This window comes from Panthera uncia, assembly GCF_023721935.1.
Source record: "Panthera uncia isolate 11264 chromosome C1 unlocalized genomic scaffold, Puncia_PCG_1.0 HiC_scaffold_3, whole genome shotgun sequence".
Lineage (NCBI taxonomy): Eukaryota > Metazoa > Chordata > Mammalia > Carnivora > Felidae > Panthera > Panthera uncia.
The window spans coordinates 54,408,772-54,427,750 of record NW_026057584.1 but is presented as its reverse complement, the minus strand read 5'-3'; the positions used below and the strand labels follow the sequence as shown (position 1 = coordinate 54,427,750).

General features: G+C 40.6%; 1 protein-coding gene across 50 annotated transcripts in view; it reads right to left on the bottom strand.

Annotated features, from left to right (window-relative positions):
* TTN (titin) overlaps positions 1-18,979 on the bottom strand; it is a 275,095-nt gene that overhangs the window by 50,656 nt on the left and 205,460 nt on the right. For all 50 annotated transcript variants that reach the window (XM_049615442.1, XM_049615431.1, XM_049615432.1 and 47 more), the window contains 31 exons: positions 18,369-18,671; positions 17,527-17,829; positions 17,144-17,425; positions 16,749-17,048; positions 16,356-16,658; positions 15,956-16,264; positions 15,564-15,845; positions 15,145-15,444; positions 14,765-15,058; positions 11,702-14,668; positions 10,844-11,164; positions 10,459-10,743; positions 10,071-10,370; positions 9,476-9,778; positions 8,946-9,221; positions 8,540-8,839; positions 8,148-8,450; positions 7,677-7,976; positions 6,695-6,982; positions 6,027-6,323; positions 5,635-5,937; positions 5,231-5,536; positions 3,872-4,159; positions 3,486-3,776; positions 3,108-3,395; positions 2,360-2,947; positions 2,165-2,269; positions 1,510-1,707; positions 1,109-1,405; positions 432-1,019; positions 38-340 (listed from right to left, as the gene is read on the bottom strand). In XM_049615442.1, the coding sequence (XP_049471399.1) occupies positions 38-340; positions 432-1,019; positions 1,109-1,405; positions 1,510-1,707; positions 2,165-2,269; positions 2,360-2,947; positions 3,108-3,395; positions 3,486-3,776; positions 3,872-4,159; positions 5,231-5,536; positions 5,635-5,937; positions 6,027-6,323; positions 6,695-6,982; positions 7,677-7,976; positions 8,148-8,450; positions 8,540-8,839; positions 8,946-9,221; positions 9,476-9,778; positions 10,071-10,370; positions 10,459-10,743; positions 10,844-11,164; positions 11,702-14,668; positions 14,765-15,058; positions 15,145-15,444; positions 15,564-15,845; positions 15,956-16,264; positions 16,356-16,658; positions 16,749-17,048; positions 17,144-17,425; positions 17,527-17,829; positions 18,369-18,671 (12,171 nt within the window). The remainder of the gene's footprint in view (positions 1-37; positions 341-431; positions 1,020-1,108; positions 1,406-1,509; positions 1,708-2,164; positions 2,270-2,359; positions 2,948-3,107; positions 3,396-3,485; positions 3,777-3,871; positions 4,160-5,230; positions 5,537-5,634; positions 5,938-6,026; positions 6,324-6,694; positions 6,983-7,676; positions 7,977-8,147; positions 8,451-8,539; positions 8,840-8,945; positions 9,222-9,475; positions 9,779-10,070; positions 10,371-10,458; positions 10,744-10,843; positions 11,165-11,701; positions 14,669-14,764; positions 15,059-15,144; positions 15,445-15,563; positions 15,846-15,955; positions 16,265-16,355; positions 16,659-16,748; positions 17,049-17,143; positions 17,426-17,526; positions 17,830-18,368; positions 18,672-18,979) is intronic.

The window sequence follows — 18,979 nt, the reverse complement described above, 5'->3', positions numbered from 1 at the left end:
CCCACATGAGTGATGTTGAAAAAAAATAAATACTAACATGCTACATCTTTCATTAGAACAGGATTTGAAGCATCACTAGGTGGACCAATTCCTGCTTTGTTTTCTGCACTGACACGGAATTCGTAGGTATTTCCTTCTTGCAGTCCTGTTACTTTGCATCTGAGATCCGAAACTGGCATCTTTGTTGCTCTCACCCATCGCAAGCCTTTCTTTTCTCTCCTTTCAATGTGATATCCTGTGATTTCACTACCACCATCATCAGCTGGTCTTTTCCAGCTGACAGTGGCAGTGTTTTTAGTGACATTTGAAACCTCTGGTTTTCCAGGAGGGCCAGGGGGACCTGAAAAGAAAGTAAATTTATGAGAAATCCATGATTTCACAAACTGTGCTACAAATGTTAACAGGTCAGGTGTCTTATATGCTCTACATACCAAATCTGTCTACCATTTTGACAGGTTCAGACTGTACAGGTTCTCCTTTCCCATACTGGTTTACAGCTGAGACCCGGAAGACGTACTCATTTCCTTGGATAAGTTTGGTTGCCACATGCCTGCAAGACTGAATATCTTCAGCAACCACTGTCCACAAAAGTCGGCTGGTCTCTCTCTTTTCAAGAACATAGGACTTAATTGGTGAGCCACCATCTTCCAATGGAGGCGTCCACGTAAGTGTTGCTTTTTCAGCAGAAACATTACTGATTTCAATGGGACCTGGGGGGCCAGGTACATCGAGGACTGTTACCTTCACATGTTCTTCCTTTGTGCCAAAAGGATTGGTAGCAGTAATGGTATATTCACCAGCATCTTTTCTAGTGGCGTACTTGACAGTAAGCATGGAAGATGTTGGAGTCGAAGATATCTGAACGATATCTGATGGTCTAATGTCTTTTCCGGCCCTAGACCAACTTGACTTTGGAAGGGGCTTGCCAAGAATGCTAATGGCACTCAAAACAATGGTATCTCCTGCTTTAATTGTTAGCCCATCTTTTATTGTGGGATCAAGGACGATGGTTGGTGCCTCTGCAAAGAAAAAAAATACATTTTAATCAAAAAAGGAAGGCAGCTTGATTTGCCATTTTTTAGATGTATAAAAGGTAAAATACACCTACCATATTCATCCTTGCAAATAATGGTTCCTGTACTTTCTGAGGGGGCACTGATAGCACCTGCTGTATTCTTCGCTCTAACTCTGAATTCATATTTCCCACCTTCAACAAGGTCAGTTACGGTAAAGGCACAATCTGGGACATTAACATGGTTGGCTTTCGTCCAAGATTTAGAAGGTAGATCCCGCTTCTCCACTATATAGCCAGTCAACTTATGACCACCATCATATTTGGGTTCAGTCCAGATGAGGGTCACCGAATTCCTTGTTACATTAATAACCTCAGGTTTGCCAGGAGGATCTAAAACAAAGCAAAAGAGTCAGTCAAATACCGATGTTTTTTGTTTGTTTGTTTTGTTTTCATGCAGAAAAAACACACAGACTTTTCTTTGTACAGTGACTTACCAATTGGATCAAGTGCCACAACTGGCTCTGATGGCAGGCTTGGCTTGCCTACTCCCGCTAAATTGATTGCCATAACTCGGAATTCATATTCAAGACCTTCAGTTAATCCAGTCACTTTGAAGTCTCTCATCCTAATGGGAGTCTTGTTAGCTCTCTTCCACAAAAGGCTGTTCCTTTCTTTGAACTCAATATGATATCCTACAAAAAAGACCAAGTGAATTTGTCAATTCAGGTAGAAAATACGAATGTCACCTGTGTTTTAAATATATGTTTTTGCCCAAATGGTTAATTTGTGGACATAATATGGAGTAAACAGTCATTCTTGCTGGTATCTACACTTTTATTACCCTAGGGCATAGGGCTATTCTCTCTTAGAATCTGTGTATTTATTGCATCTTCTGTTGAAAAATCCTAACTTACAAAAATAGATATCACTAAGAAAGCCTTTTCTTGTTAACTATTAGATTTTCATTGAAATCAAGTATTAGCTTAATTAATGCTTAATGTATGAATGTATAATATACTGAAAGGAAAAACATTACTATATATGCAGGTAGTGCTATAAATAAGGAACACACATTCAGCTTGTTTTCAGGGAGGAAGATGTGGAAGCAACATTAATGTACAAGCTGTGGGATAAGAGCAAATTAAATACCTGTAATTGGAGAGCCACCAGTTTTCCTGGGGTCAGTCCAAGTTAGAGATACTGAATCATGTCTGACGTCTACAATATTGGGAGGTGGGGGAGCATCAGGCACATCTAGGAAAAAGTAGATAATGCAAGATTTACAATATGGAACTTCCTCAAAAACATGTTTTGCTTTGTGTTTTCTGACTCTGAGACACTTACCAAATGGATGTTTAGCAACAATTGGCTCTGATTTCAGGCCTTCTCCTACACCATATTTATTTTCGGCACTGACCCTGAAGGTGTATTCCATGCCCTCATGAAGTCTGGTTACTCTAAAGGTAGTTTTCTGAACAGCTGAGGCACATGTCACCCACTTGTTGTTTACAGAATCTCTCTTCTCTAGGACATAGTTGGTGATTTCAGAACCTCCGTCATCTTTTGGAGGACCCCACTTTAAGGTCATGGCTTCTGCTGTGACTTCATCAAATTTGATTGGCCCGGTGGGGATGCCAGGCTTGCCAACAACTTTTATAGAGAGAGTTCCTTCCTTGGTGCCAGCAACATTCTTTAGTGTGATTGTATATTTTCCAGCATCAGATTTTTGGCAATCATATACCACAAGAGTTGTGTTAACGGCAGATGACTCAACACTGACTCTTGTGTCAGTTGCTAGAGGATCTTCCCCTTTCTTCCAGGATACAGATGGAACCGGCTTGCCTTTTATGGGGATCTTAAGACGGAAGTTGCTGTTTTCTTTTGCCAAGTAGCACAAGTCAGGTATATCCTTTAAGTCAAGGTCCGGAGCCACTGTAAAACAGCAGAGATAAATTATTGTTATTTTTCAGACCAGGCAATTAATTTTTTCAGATCATTATAATTTGTAAAGGGTGTTTATATAAGCCAGTGAGTAGGGCTCAAGCATGCACTTTTGATGACAATAAAGGGAAAATGAAGATGCATGGCTTACAAACATCATCCTTTGCCACAGCAGTGATTTCACTTGGGGTTCCTTCTCCATTTTCATTCTCAGCACTCACTCTGAAGGTATATTCCTTCCCTTCACTCAGATCTTTTGCAGAATATTGTAAGCTTAATGATTTCATAACACGTTGCCACTTATTATCTTCAGTCAGGAAATCCACTACATATCCGATAATTCGACTCCCACCATCACTGTGAGGCTTTTTCCAGCCTATGCTACAAGATGACTTGGTTACAGACCTCACTTTCAGGTCCACAACTGGTCCAGGGGTTTCTAAAGCAAAGAAAACATGATAAGTCTAAGCCGCAGATAACCATGGTAAGAGGTCACTCAAAATGATGGGGAAGTCGCTCATATGCTTACGGGAAGCTTTGACGGCATCACGTGTTTCACCAGGATCACCGATGCCATACTCATTTTCAGCAAACACCCTGAAGAAGTAGGATTTTCCCTCTTCCAAGTTAGATACTCTGAAGCTTGTTTTTGAGCACTCAGTTGTCACTGTTGACCAGGACTTCCTCTCCGCGTCACGTTTTTCTACCACATAGTTTATGATGGGACTTCCACCATCAACAATGGGAGGATCCCAAGTAATATAGGCAGAATCTTTGGATATTTCCTTAACAGTCACATTGACAGGTGGCCCGGGAGTATCTGGATAAAGAGTGGGTATATAAGAAAGGAATATGTAAAAAATACATAAGCTACATTTTTAGCATATGTTTTTTTTTTTTTTCAAACAGACTTACCAAGCACTTTCACTACAATGGTATATTCCTTTTTACCACAGCTATTCTCCAGAGTCAAGATATATTTTCCTGCATCATATTTGTTCACATTTTCACAGCGCAAGAAAGTGTCAAAGTCCGTTGACTTTATATCAAGTCCAATCCTTTCTCTTAGATTGACGTTTGGTTTAGACCAAGTTATCTTTGGGGGTGGACGTCCTTTTACTGGTACATACAGTCTCATTGTAACTCCAGCACGTAATATGAGTGTTTTCCTCAAATCCGCGTCAAGTTCTCCCTCAGGTGGAACTGTTTAAAGTTAATAATTTAATGGTCAAACGTATTTCTAAGGACTAGCCTTATCATTCCTAAAATATGTTTCTTTCTCACAACTGATTTCTTGGTCTTTTTTTTTTTTTTTTTTTTTAGTGTTTATTTATTTTTGAGACAGAGACAGAGCACAAATGGGGGAGGGGTAGAGAGAGAGGGAGACGCAGAATCTGAAGCAGGCTCCAGGCTCTGAACTGTCAGCACAGAGCCCGACGCAGGGCTTGAACTCACGGACCGTGAGATCATGACCTGAGCCAAAGTCGGATGCTTAACTGACTGAGCCACCCAGGCACCCCTGATTTCTTGGTCTTTAAAAAATCCTCAAAACTTTTATCAACTATTTCAGTACTCTATAGTTATTGTTGATCTTTCTATATTCTAATATCCTGTAGGCTAAATCAAGTTTTTCCTGGAGAACCTGTACTTTCTCTTCTCATGAACCTTCCATATTCTCAAACTCTCTCTATATTAAATGTAGATAATTGATTCTTGGCTCTCTTCCATTCTTGTTTTTCTCATCTATATTCAGTGAAGGCTCTCTGCTGTATACTCTGTCTTTATTTCATCATGGGAAGAAAAGTACATTGGGGGTGAAGTATAATACCAAGTAATTTAAAATAAAGGGAGAAATGGTTATGGGGAATAAGTGAATAGAAGAAATGGTAAGAAGGGAAATTAGGATGGAGAGGCTATGATTACATACTTATGAAGACAGGTGGATTAGAAGAGAAAAAACTTTTAGAATGATAAATAGCTCACTACTTAGTTAAAAAAATCTATTTTCAGAATAAAATTCCTATATTCCATATTCTTTTGAAGACATTAATTCTCACATAAATATGAAAAGGTTTTCAAAACCACAGATGAGCTTGCATTCCATTTGATCTGTATATGATACCATAAAGTACCAACACACCTCTCCTACGATGTAGTCCTAAAGATATCAACTCTAATGCTTCTAAAAACAAATCTACATAAGGGAGTTCTGTACTGCATTTTATAATATGACTGATGAGAAAAACTCTATGTATTTCTCCTGGTAATACTTACTTAAGATGTCCTTGGGACAGTGTTTGTCTGGCACATCACTGGGGTCACTGTATCCAATCTTATTAACAGCATACACACGGAACTGATATTCTGTGTTCTCCATTAGGCCGGTAACCTCAAAGCGGGTTTTCTGTAGCTTCTGTGGTAAATTGCACCTCACCCAGTTATCAGAGTCAGCTCGTTTTACTTCAACAAGGTAACCAATGATAGGGCTACCACCGTCATAGGCTGGCTTGCCCCAAGATAGACTCACAGAGCTACGGGTTGTATCATATACTTTAGGAAAAGCTGGTGGGCCAGGAGGATCTGAGGATAAATAATAGAAAATGTTCATTAAAACCTCATTCCTGGTTGTTCAGTGCTGATTATAACCTAAGATACGGGACTCTTTCATGAGAACTTACACAGAGGGTCCTGGGCATAAGCAGCTTTGGATGCATCACTGGGTTTGCCTGGTCCAGCCTTATTTATAGCTGTAACTCGGAACTCATATTCAGTGCCTTCTTGGAGACCTGTTGCTTTTATTGTTCTTTCTATTACAGGTTTTCTGTTGACCTTAGTCCAGTTAACTGCCTGGGTTTCTCTCTTTTCAAGCAAGTAGCCAGTGATGGGTGAGCCACCATCATCTGCTGGTGGTTTCCAGCTTACTGTCATGTGATCTTTGGTTATGTTGCTAATAACAGGAGGATCACAGCGCCCGGGTGGATCTGCAGAGATTGATTGAAAAGTTAATATGGCAGTCTAAAAGGTAAATGTTTAAAAAGTAAAATGAAAAACTAAAAGAAAATGTTCTTACTGTATGGGTTTTTGGCAATTGCTGGTTCGGTGAAGATTGGATCGCCCACTCCATATTTATTCTCTGCACAAATTCGGAACTGATATTCATGGCCCTCTATAAGTTTCTCCACGCTGCAGCTAGTGATGGGCACAGTGGCAGAAACCTGTGCCCAGTTGGGTCTGCTCGTTTCACGTTTGTCAACAATATAGTTGGTGATTTCTGAGCCTCCATCTTCAAGAGGCGGTTCCCAAGAAAGCATTGCGCGATCTGAATACATTTTGTTGATTTTAACAGATGCTGGAGGACCTGGCTTATCTGAAAGAACAAGAAAGACAAGTGAAGTCTTACTAACACTTTTACACTAACATGTAAAATGGGGAATGAGTAGATTGGAGGTCTGGAGACCTGGATGCAGTCTTTATATTGTCATTAACTTCCTGTATGACCTTGGAAGGTCTGTAATTTTTCAAAATCTTAATTTCCTTATGTGTAAAATATGTAACTGGAATATATGACTTCTAATGCTCTTTTCAGCTCTAAAATGCCATTGCCCTGTGATGAGACTAATTCTCTGGTTATAAAAGATACATCGGGATATGTATCTTTTCTCACATATGATTTTGTAAATTCTATGATATCACATTAATCAAAGTAAAATATGAGATTCTAAATAAGCACTTAGGTACCTAACACTTGAAGCTTAATGGTGGCTGATTTGGAACCACTCGAATTTTCGGCAGTAATGGTATAGTCTCCTGAGTCCTTTCGGTTCACACTGAACAGCTCCAGTGTGCAGTGGTTCCGCTTCATGGCCATCTTTATGCCTTCTGCTGGTTTCAGCAGCGTGCCTTCCTTCTTCCAAGACACTGTTGGCATTGGTTTACCAAAAACAGTAGCATCCAGGCAAACATTAGTTCCGGCTTTCACGGTAAGCAAAGATTTCATAGCCACGCTTAGGTCTATCCTGGGAGGAACTGGAAAGAAATAAGATAAGGATTTAATATAAGAAAAGGTATATTATATCATTTTTATTAATACAAGTAGAAAATTCATATGCTCGGTCTCTTTCAAGATGAGATTTTTAGAAGTAATATTCATTATAGAAGAATATAGGTTTAATGTAGAAGTTTGATAATGCTGAAAATATAAAGAGATGAGTATCTTCCATGGTTTCAAAATCTTTCAGTTTTCACTGTTATCATTTGGTGGCATTTCCTTGTCCCTCTGTGCCTATGATGGTTGAAATGATATGGTCTTTACAATTTTGTATTTTGTTTTTAATGTTTATTTTTGAGAGGGAGACAGAGACAGAGTGTAAGCCAGGGAGGGGCAGAGGGAGAGGGAGACACAGAAATCTGAAGCAGGCTCCAAGCTGTCTGCACAGAGCCCGATGCGGGGCTCAAACCCACAAACTGCAAGATCATGACCTGAGCCGAAATTGGAAGCTCAACAGACTGAGCCACACAGGCACCCCTCGTATCTGGTTTTTGAGTTTAACATGCTATGAAGATTCTCCATAATCATAATTTTTAGTTGTCTGTATACAAAGTACCTATCATTTTACTTGGGTTTTTTTCCCTCATGATGTAGATTTAGTTTTTTATTAGGAGAAATATACATTACGAGTACTTTCCACCTTTGCATATATAATACTGAACAGAATCTTACCATTTTCTGCCTGGATGGTCACTGGATCAGAAGGTTCAGAGGGCTGGCTAATGTTCACTGCGGTCTTGGCAATTGCTCTAAACTGATACTGAGCATTCTCTTCTAAGCCAGTGGCTGTGTACTCTTCCTGGGGAATCTGGTGTGGTGTAGTATTGCACCGTACCCACTTATCACCAGGCAGTTTGCAAGCTTCTACAAAATAGCCAATAATTTTGCTGCCTCCATCATGCTTTGGACGAGCCCAGATGAGGGACACAGTACTCTTGGAAACATCAATAACTTCAGGCTTTCCAGGAGGATCTAAAACCAAAAGAGGTATTCTCAGCATGTATCGTAATTGCAGAAGTTGTAAACTTCCGTATTTCTCATTATCACCCAGAAATGTTGAGAATATTTCCGAATAGAAGTAGTAATCTTCAGAGACTCCAAGGTTTAAATATATTCCCATAATACTAACAAAAAATTACTCACCAATTGGCATTCTTGCAGTTACATATTCTGTTGGTTTGCTGGGTGGACTGGATCCAGCTTTGTTTAGTGCATAGATTCTGAATGAATACTCAAGACCTTCTACAAGGCCAGCACAAGGATATTCAGTTGACCGGACAGGAGTATCATTAGCTTTTACCCAGAGCAAACTGTTTCTTTCTTTGCGTTCAATCAGATAACCAGTAATGGGACTTCCTCCATCACTGTCTGGTCTGTCCCATGCCACAAATATGCAGTCTTTGTTGACTTTAGTGACTCGTGCATTCTTTGGTTCACTAGGAACATCTGGAGATGAAGACAAGGGAAATGTCAGTTTTTATCTTAGGTAAGAGACTAGAAAGAAAATAATTTTTTTCTTCCTGAAAGAAACATACCAAATGGGAACTTAGCCAGCATCTTTGGAGATGGCAGAGGCTCTGAAATGCCGAATCGATTTTCTGCACGGACCCGGAAGATATACTCCTGGCCTGGGATCAGTTTTCCAACTCTGCAGGAAGTTTTTGTCACCGAAGCTAGAGCTGTCACCCAATCACCTCGGCTCACATCACATTTCTCCACTATGTAATTGGTGATGTTACTGCCTCCATCCTCCAGAGGGATGTGCCATGAGAGGGAGCAAGCATCAGCGTCTATGTCAGTAATGTCAAACGGAGGCTGAGGGGGCCCCGGAGCATCTGCACAGACCAAGAGGAAAGAAATGTATAAGAACAGGGATTTGATAGGAAAAAAATGTTGCCGATTTTCATATTCAGATAGCCATGTGTCTAATGCTTGACCTACCCATGACGATAACTTTGATTTTTTGAGTGTCTGTCCCAGAACTGTTTTCTGCAGTGAGGCTGTAGTAGCCACTGTCTTTCCTAGTCACATCTTTTATGATCAGGATGGAAGAACTGTCCGCTTTATGCACTGCCAGGTGGCTGGATGTGACGACTTCATCTTCTCCTTTTTTCCACTTACAGATTGGATGAGGCTTTCCATACACATGGGCTTCAACTCGGAGTTTCTTCCCAGCTTTAATAGTAATTTGCTCTGGCATAAGGATCTTTGGAGGCACTAAAAGTAGAATAAAAATTCATTAACCTTGCAGGGAGGTTAAATTTCCTCTGGTGGGGCAACCACACTAGTATTTCTCAAATTGTGGGTTGCAACCCATTAATGGGTTCAAATTAATGTCTGCTTTACAGCTAATATTTTTTTTAAAAGAATAAGATTGAATCGACGAGAAAATATTAGGGACAAGTCTGGATGTCCAAAGGAAATTCTAATCAACTTTTGTCACATGATGAAATGAGACAATGACTACTTACACAGCTGTTCTTTGGCCTCATATACTCCTTCAGCTTCTCTTGGCAGACTGACTCCAACAGCATTTCTGGCCACTACTCTAAATTTATACTTCTTTCCTTCCTTTAGGCCAGTGACAACAAGGCTGAGATCTTTTACCACTGAGTACTCTGTCCAGCGATCTGCAGGCTGCTCCTCTTCCCTGTAACTAATGATGTAGCCATCAATTTTAGCACCTCCATCACGCAGGGGAGGTAGCCAGGCTAATGTAGCACTGTTCTTCGTCATTTCAGTAACTTCTAGTTTCCTTGGGGGATCAGGCTCACCTGGAAGAGAAGTGCGATTTAGAAAAACTGTCCAGGTAGCCTAATCAAATCCCCGTGTTACCACCTATACATGTTTGAGTATGCCACTTGCTTTGAAGCATACGGGAACTATAGTACAGTATGTTGAAAGTGAATACTGCAAGACGGGGCAGATTCAAAATGTCTTTAATGAGTTAGATAGTTGTTTGTACTGTTTGTGTTCCTACAAATGAAAGCCCTTTCAGTGCTTGGGACCTCAACCTTGCTAAAGTAGGAGACCAGAGCTAAAAGGAGGCAAAAAGAAATTACTTACTTAGAGGATCTGATGCTAGCACTGGTTTGGGGACGTCTGCAGGCACACCGGGGCCGTACTCATTGACAGCAGTTACTCTGAAGAAGTACTCATTGCCAGGGACAAGATTGGTGACTTGGAAGCTTGTTTTCTTAACTTCTGGGGTGACTGTTGACCACGTCTTTCTATCTGCCTCACGTTTCTCCACAATATAATGTGTCACTTGGCTCCCACCATCATTCTCAGGAGGGGCCCAGGAAATGTGGCATGATGTTTTCGTGACATCTGAAACTTTTAAATCAGACACAGGTCCAGGAGTATCTGTAACAAACCACAAATTCAGATACACTGTGTCTCCTCAGGCTTCTACTTACTCTGAAGGGGAAGAAGGAGCTTGTCAGTAACCCACCTAATACTCTGACATTCACAAACACGGCCTTTTCTCCTGCTGGGTTCACAAGCGTCAAGGAATATTTTCCTGAGTCATCACGGGTAGAATTGGGAATGACAAGGAAAGCCATAGTGTCAACCAGATCGACTTGTCCTTTTCTGACCACGTTATCAATACCCACTCTCCGCCAAGTGACTTTAGGGGCTGGTCGTCCTCTCACTATGGCAAAGAGTCGAATAGGGCACCCTGCTCTCACTGTGACCAGTTTTCTCATGCTGGCATCCAATTCAATCTCCGGAGGTTCTGCAAATGACATGAAAGCCATTAGCTGACTTTTCAGAATGTGGGGAAATTATGTGAGAAGCGCAGAAAGGATGAGTCACATGATAAAGTAGGGCCTCACCCAGGATTTCTTTAGGTTTAATAGCATCCTTCAGTTCTGCGGGGCGCCCAATGCCAGCTTGGTTTTGGGCGCACACCCTGAACTCATATTCCTGGTTTTCATCCAAGCTGGTGACAGTGAACTCCCTGCGAACAAGTTGTGCCGCAGCATTGCACCTTTTCCAGCCTTCGTCAGGTGACATGTCTACTCTTTTTGGTCTCATTTCCACAACATATCCAATTATCGGTGCGCCACCATCATATACTGGCTTTCCCCACCCAAGAGTTATGGAGTTTCTGGTTGTATCAACCACTTTGAGGTTGGTTGGTGGACCAGGTGGCTCTGAAAATGAATTGCATAACAATGAATTCACACATTGTTAATGACTACGAGTGATCCCGCTCTAATGTGTCATTTTCTACAGTCCATTCTCAGTTCGTCAAAAATGGAGGGCTCAATTTCTCAGACATGGAGTCCTCTTTTTCCTTCATAAAATTAGAATCTACCATTGTTTGTACATGTTAGGTGATTTGGAAAAATACTGGCTAAAATGAACTTTGGATGTCATGGATTTAATTTATTTATCTAACAGCTCTGTGCTTGAGATTAAGAACTGGCATAGGGGCACCTGGGTGGCTCAGCTGATTAAGCGTCTGATTCAGCTCAGGTCCTGATCTTGTGGTTCCTGAGTTTGAGCCCCACATCGGGCTCTCTGCTGTCAGCACAGAGCCTGCTTTGGATCCTCTGTCTCCCTCTCTCTCTCTGCCCCTACCCCACCTGCATACACACTCTCTCTCTCCTCCACCATCCACCCCCTCTCAAAAATTATGAACATTAAAAAAAATTTGTGTAATATCAGAAAAAGCAAGAACATCATACCTATGGGGTCTTTTGCCACCACTGGCCTTGAGGGCAAGCTTGGTTCTCCAATTCCAATTTCATTTTCTGCCTTGACACGGAACTGATATTCATGTCCTGGGAGGAGATTCTGTACTTTGAGACGTCTTTCAGGGATTGCACTCTTGTTAACAGGGACCCATCGTGCTGAATGTCTTTCCTTTTTCTCCAAAAAGTATCCTGTGATGGATTTTCCACCATCGTATTCAGGTGGATTCCAGACCACAGTCATCTCTTCTTTGCTTACTTTGGTGACTTCTGGGGGATCTGGGCGACCAGGTCTATCATATTTGGTTTTTGCAATGACTGGTTTACTTTCTGTTGGAGGCCCTGTGCCTATTTTATTTTCTGCACGGACTCTGAAAATATATTCATTTCCTTCTATGAGACGTGTTACTGTCATACCGGGTGTTAAGACATTAGCAGAATAGGTAGACCAAACCATTCGCTTGCTCTCACATTTTTCTAGAATGTAATTTTGGATTTCACAGCCACCATCATCCTCTGGTGGATCCCAGTGAATAGTACACCGATCACTGGACACATCAGCAATTTTCAGATTTCTTACAGGACCAGGCTTATCTAAAACATTGACGGTGGCATAGGCCACAAAACTGCCAGCTGTGTTAGTTGCTGTAACTACGTATTTCCCACCATCACTTCGCCTTGCTTTAGAAAGAGAAAATTTGGATGAATCAGCACTTGTATCAATTTTGACCCTTGGTGATCTTGTTAAGTCTGTAGCATCTTTGTCCTTGGTCCATAAAACTTCTGGGAATGGTTTGCCTCTCACACCTGCTTCAAGTCTAATGGTTTCCCCTGCTTTGACTGTTAGCACACCACTCAATTTCAGATCAAGCACTGGTTTCTGTAAGTCTTCCTTCACAACAACTTCCTCTGTCTTTACCCAGTCACTTTCCCCACCTTCATTCTTTGTTTGTACCCTGAACTCATAAATCTGGTTCTCAACACATTTATCAACCATGTATTGGGTTTCTTTAATGCTTCCTTTATGCACTCTTTCCCAGTCATCAGAGCCCTTCAGCCTCCTCTCAACATGATAGGATAGATTCGGGCTGCCACCATCATAATCAGGCCGTCGCCACTTGAGATAGACAAATGTCTTTCCTTTATCTGCAATGTGAAGGTTTTCAGGCTCACCTGGTCTATCAATAGGGTTAATAGCCAGAATTGGAGTTTTGGTTTCAATGGTTGGTCCAACACCTACTTTATTCTCTGCACAAACTCGGAAATAGTATTCATTGTTTGCTAAAAGGTTGGCCTTAATTAATCGCTTAGTGACATCTGAAGCAACAATTGACCAGCCTTTCTGGTTTGGTTTCCGATATTCCACTATGAAATTTGTTATTTCTGAGCCACCATTATCTAGTGGGTTTTCCCAAGAAAGTGTACAGTTCTCTTTGCTTACATTGCTAACCTTTAAGTTCTGGCAAGGCCCAGGTCTGTCAAGAACATTAACGATGGCAGAACCTTGGGCATGCCCACTGCTATTCTTAGCTGAGATGATATACTTGCCATGATCAGCTCTAACAGCTTCTTTAATTTGTAACTCAACACGAGGTAGATCATGAATTATGTCAACCCGCTTTTCTCGGACCAATACTTTGCCTTCCTTGGACCAAGTTATGTCTGGATCAGGTCTGCCTCTGACTCGAGCAAGAATGCGAATAGTTTGGCCCACTCTAACGGTAATAATATCACGACAGGTAACATCAAGTTCTACTTCTGGAGGATTAAGGATGTCTTTTGCAATCACAGATTCTGCTAGTTCTCTTGGCTCTCCCTCTCCCACAATATTAGCTGCCTTTATACGGAATCTGTACTCATTTCCTTCAATTAGTCCAGGTACCCTAAAGGCACATTGCCTAATGAGCTCATCTTTATTAATCCTGGTCCACTGTGTTGTACCAGCTTTCTGACATTCTACTACATAGCCTAGAATGGGACTACCACCATCACTGAGGGGCTTTGTCCACACCAACTCAGCTGTTTCTTTGGTCTTGTCTTTCAGTTTAGGATTAATAGGTGGTCCAGGTGGTTTGATGGGCCGGCAAGCTTTTATTGGGTCAGAACTTGGGGATGGATTGCTTAATCCTGCAAGATTTTCAGCAAAAACTCTAAACTCATAGGTATTTCCCTCATAGAGTCCAGACACTCTAAACTTCAGGTCAGCTATAGGTGTTTTGTTGACTCTCACCCATTTGCCAGTTATTTCTCGACGTTCCACATAGTAACCGGTTATTGGACTGCCACCGTCAGATTTTGGCAGAGTCCAAGACACCATTGCACCACTTTCAGTAATGTCAGTAACCACTGGTTTACCAGGAGGAGATGGAGGACTAAACTTATGTTTAGCAACAGTAGGTGTGGAGTCAAGGGGAGGACCAACACCCATCTTATTCTCTGCTCTGACTCGGAAAATATATTCACAGCCCTTTTGCAGATGTGGGATTTTCAGCTTTGTCTTACTGCTTCCTGATGAAACAACACCCCATGTGTCTTTCCTTGTATCTTGTTTCTCAACAATATAATTTATCACGGGGCTTCCTCCATCATCCTTAGGTGGCTGCCATGAGATAGTCATATGTTCAGGAGTAACATCCAGAATATTAATAGGACCTGTTGGTGGACCAGGCACATCAAGAACAGTAAGATGTGCAGCTACTGTTTTGCTGCCAGCTGCATTGGAAACTGTGATTTGATATTCCCCAGTGTCTCTCCTTAAGCAGTTCTTAATGGTAAGTACTGACGAGAAGCTGTCAGTTTCAACTGTGTAGTGTTCATCTGTTTTAATCTCACTCCCGTCGGTTGTCCACTTTGCAGTGGGAATGGGTACACCTCTTATAATAGCAGGGAATCTGACTGTAGTTCCAGCTTTTACCACGAGACCTTCAATTAACTTCACATCCAGCTCCACAGATGGAGGCACTGAAAAGTAAACATGAGAAAATTAGATTTTGATTTTCACAATATGAATATTCACAGTATGAATTAAAAAATTAATAATGCCAGTCCAAAAATTACCTAGTTTTTCTTGACATTCTATTGGGATAGTTGTGTCAGGGAGACTAAGACCCACAATATTTTCAGCCTTTACACGGAATCTATAGGTCTTCCCTTGTTGCAGTCCAGTAACAACACACTCTAAGTTTTTCACAGTCTTGAACTTAATCCAGTCTTCGGTGCCCTCTTCTTGATATTCCACCAAATATCCAGTGATTGGAGAGCCACCATCACGATCTGGCTTATTCCAAACAAGGGAGACTTCAGTCTTGTCAACATCTACATGGTGCAGGTTTTTGGGTGGCCCTGGGGGATCTTTTCAAAAGAAGAAGTTATGATGAATGAATAATATTCTCAAAGACAGGCAGACAAAACTTTTGTATCCAGAGAAAGCAACTTACGTAAAGGATCCAGAGCCTTGATGGGTTTAGGTGTTTCTACAAAAGGACCACGTCCATACTGGTTCTCAGCAGCTACTCGGAAAAGATACTGATTGCCTTCGTTAAGATGTTTAGCCAAGTGACTCTTTTTCTTTGATGTAGTTGAAAGAGGTGACCACTGGGCACTGGCAACATCTCTCCTCTCAACCACATAATTTGTAATAACAGAACCACCATCATCTAGTGGTTCCTTCCAAGTAAGGTAACAAGAATCTTTCCTAATTTCACTGACTTCCAGATCTCGAGGTGGCCCCGGCTTATCTGAAAGTGTTAAGTAATGAAGTTATATTAGTGACTTAATCCAGATAAAGGCTCAAAATATATTAAAATTTATTTTTAATATGTTATCACATTAAAGATATAACCATGAAAATTCTTACCTAATACGAGTACTTTTACTGAGACAGTTTTCGAACCAGCTGGATTCTCCACTGTTAAAGAATAAATTCCACCATCTTCATGGGCAGCATTACGAATTTCAAGCTTGCTACCAACTGGAGTAACATCAATTCTTGCTTTAGTTGGAGCTTCTCTGTCTCCTTTTTTCCAAGTTACTTTTGGGAATGGCACTCCTTTGATGACAGCACTAAGTCTTAGAGTATCACCAACCTTTATGTATTGTTCTCTTGCCATGTTGGCATCAAGAATCAATTCAGGGGGTTCTAGGATAAAATGAATAGCACTTCAAGGTTTGTTGATGTATTTTACAATGAAGCATATACAATGAGACACCTATCTTCTTTGCTATTACAGCTGAGAAGATTTTACTCACCAAGTCTGTCTTTTACTAGCACTGGCTCGGGAACATAAGCTGGATCTGATTCACCAGCTTCATTGACTGCTAATACTCTGAACTTATAGGTTTGACCATCCCGAAGACCAGTGACTTTATATTTAGTTTCAGGACATGACTCAGGAGTGTGGTTGGCTCTCTTCCACTCTTCATCTCCAACTTTCTGGTACTCAACAATGTAACCCAGAATCTTGCTCCCACCATCATGACGTGGTGGCTGCCACGTTAGGTCAACTGAATTACATGTTGTATCAATTGCTTCAGGATTAATAGGTGGACTTGGTTTAGCTACATAATAAAAGAAAAAAAAAGGAGTTAGAATATAGCTGAAAACGAAGTTGGATAATATGAAAGCTGAATGAATGCTTTAATACTATACCAATTGGATCTTTAGCAAAGAATGGTTTGGATGGTGGGCTTGGCTCTCCAATGCCAATTTCGTTTTCTGCAGAAACCCGGAATTCATATTGACACCCTTCTAGAAGATCAGGAACCCTGAATTTAGTGTATGGATGGATGGGCTCTTTGGTAACTCTAGCCCATCGTTTAGACATAGTTTCCCTCTTTTCCAGGATGTAGTTTGTGATGGGCTTTCCTCCATCATTTGGCTTGTTCCAGGTTACTAATGCAGAATTTTTGGTAACTTCTGTAACAATTGGCTGGTCAGGTGCATCAGGAACCCCTACAATAAACATTAGAGTGTGTTAGAAATTTAATTTTTCCTATTAACAATATCAAACATTGAATCACCAAAAAGAAGTGTAATGCATACTGAAACGATCTTTGGCTTTCATCGAATCAGATACCAGAGGATCACTTATTCCATACAGATTTTCAGCATATATCCGGAAAATATAATCTTTTCCTTCAAGAAGTTTAGAAACTTTGCATGTCGTTTTAGCACTTGCAGACGTAACAGGCATCCAAATATCTTTTCCCACTTCCTTTTTCTCAATAATATAATTGGTAATTGCACTGCCTCCGTCATCTAAAGGTGGCTTCCAAGAGATAACCATGTACTCTTTGGTCACCTCATCAAAAATAACCGGTCCTACTGGTGGTCCAGGACGGTCTGCAGAAACACACAAACACAGAACACAAAATGTTATTTCCACTTCTGCTCTGGAAAGGACAGAATATCTACTCTTCTTGTGAAATTATACTTACCAACAACATTGACTTGACAGAAACCTTTCCTAGAACCTGTACTGTTCTCCACAACCACACAGTATTTGCCAGAATCTGATCGTTTGGCCTTGATCTTCTCTAGGGCAAGTGTTGTCGGAGTGGTCTTTATGTGAGTACGATCATCTTCTAGCACATCAGCTTCATCTTTGAACCAAGTAACCTTAGGCTTTGGTTTGCCTGAGTAACGGCCAGTGAGGGCAAAAGCTTCACCAACCCGAATTGTGAGTTTATCTCTGAAGTCAAGGTCAAGTGTCGGAGGAGCTAAAATTTTAATTAGAAATGCAAGTCAGTTTTACTGATCTCTTATGGTAAATCTGTAAATGTCCAAGTTTTCAAGGTATAAATTGAATTAGAACACATACCCAGGTCATCTTTGCAAGTGATTGGCTTGGTACAAAATGATGGTTTGCCTTGTCCAACAATATTGACAGCGCTGACGCGGTACTCATAGGTATCACCTTCTTTTAAGCCTTTAACGGTGTATTTTCTGCTAAGCAAGTTGTCCTTTGTAACTGAGTGGAACTTCTCAGTTCCAATGAGACGGCTTTCTAGGACATAGTTAATAATTTCTGATCCACCATCATACTTAGGAGGATTCCAAGTCAAAGTAACAGAATCTTTAGTAACTTCTTTGACTTCCAGGTCTTCAGGACGCTCTGGTACAGCTGTAAGTAAAATATGGAATTATGGTGAAAAAATGCCACATTAAAATGTAGTAGAATATAGTAGATGATACTTTTTGAGAGTTGCATTTAAATATTAAATTATCTGCTTTGATAAGTAACAAGAAGACATCTCATCTTCTGAGATGAGAAACTCTCATTTTTAACATTAGAGTTAAAAAGAACACCATACAGTCTAATTTCCTCTCATAGATGAGGAAATAGAGGTTCACTGAGGCCAAATAATTTAAGAAGGTTCTCCAGAGTTAGTAGTTTCTGAGTTAGGAAAATATATTTACGCCATTAAGGGGGAAATTAAAAAAAATTAGTGTAGTATACATGGAAGGATTTGAAGAATCATATACATTCCCACAATCTTTCAAAATCACATTCAAATACTACCAACATCAGATACTGAGCATTTGCCTAATGAGTCTCGTCAAAGGAACAAAATGGTTGGCATTTATATACATATTTTGTCACCGCATTCTTTTATTAAATGAGTGAAGAAGTGATTGAGAATGAAATTAAGATGTACGTACTGATTGGATCTCTGATGACAAGTGCAGTTGGTGTCTCTGTAAATGGGCCTATGCCAACACTATTTTCAGCCGCAACTCGGAAAAAGTAGGCTTTGCCCTGAATGAGACCCTGGACGGTAGCATTTTGCCGGGTGACTGTATACGTCACTGGCGTCCATGCTCTGCGGTCAGATTCACGCTTTTCAATGACGTAATTGGTGATTGGACAGCCTCCATCATCTTCCGGAGAAAACCATGTCAGCTTGCAGGAGTCATTGGTGAGGTTGTCAGACCGGAATGGTTCTCCAACAGGACCTGGCACATCTGGAAATAAGAGGAAGAGATTTCTAATGAACCTTCAATGAACTACAGGGCTCAATATTTGTCACCCTCTGTTTTTAAAAAGGAGACACTAAGACATTTTCTTATGAAGAAAATGAGATTTTGTCTATTGATTTTTTTTCCTCCCCATGATATCTATATTCAGCCATATTTTAAAATGAAATAGGTAACAGTTACTGTTTGCCACTGTTTTAGCAGGAGCTGAAGGAATAGTAATGTGTGTAATATAAATATGTATATTTAAATATGTATTTAAATATATATATTTATATTTATATATATATATATAT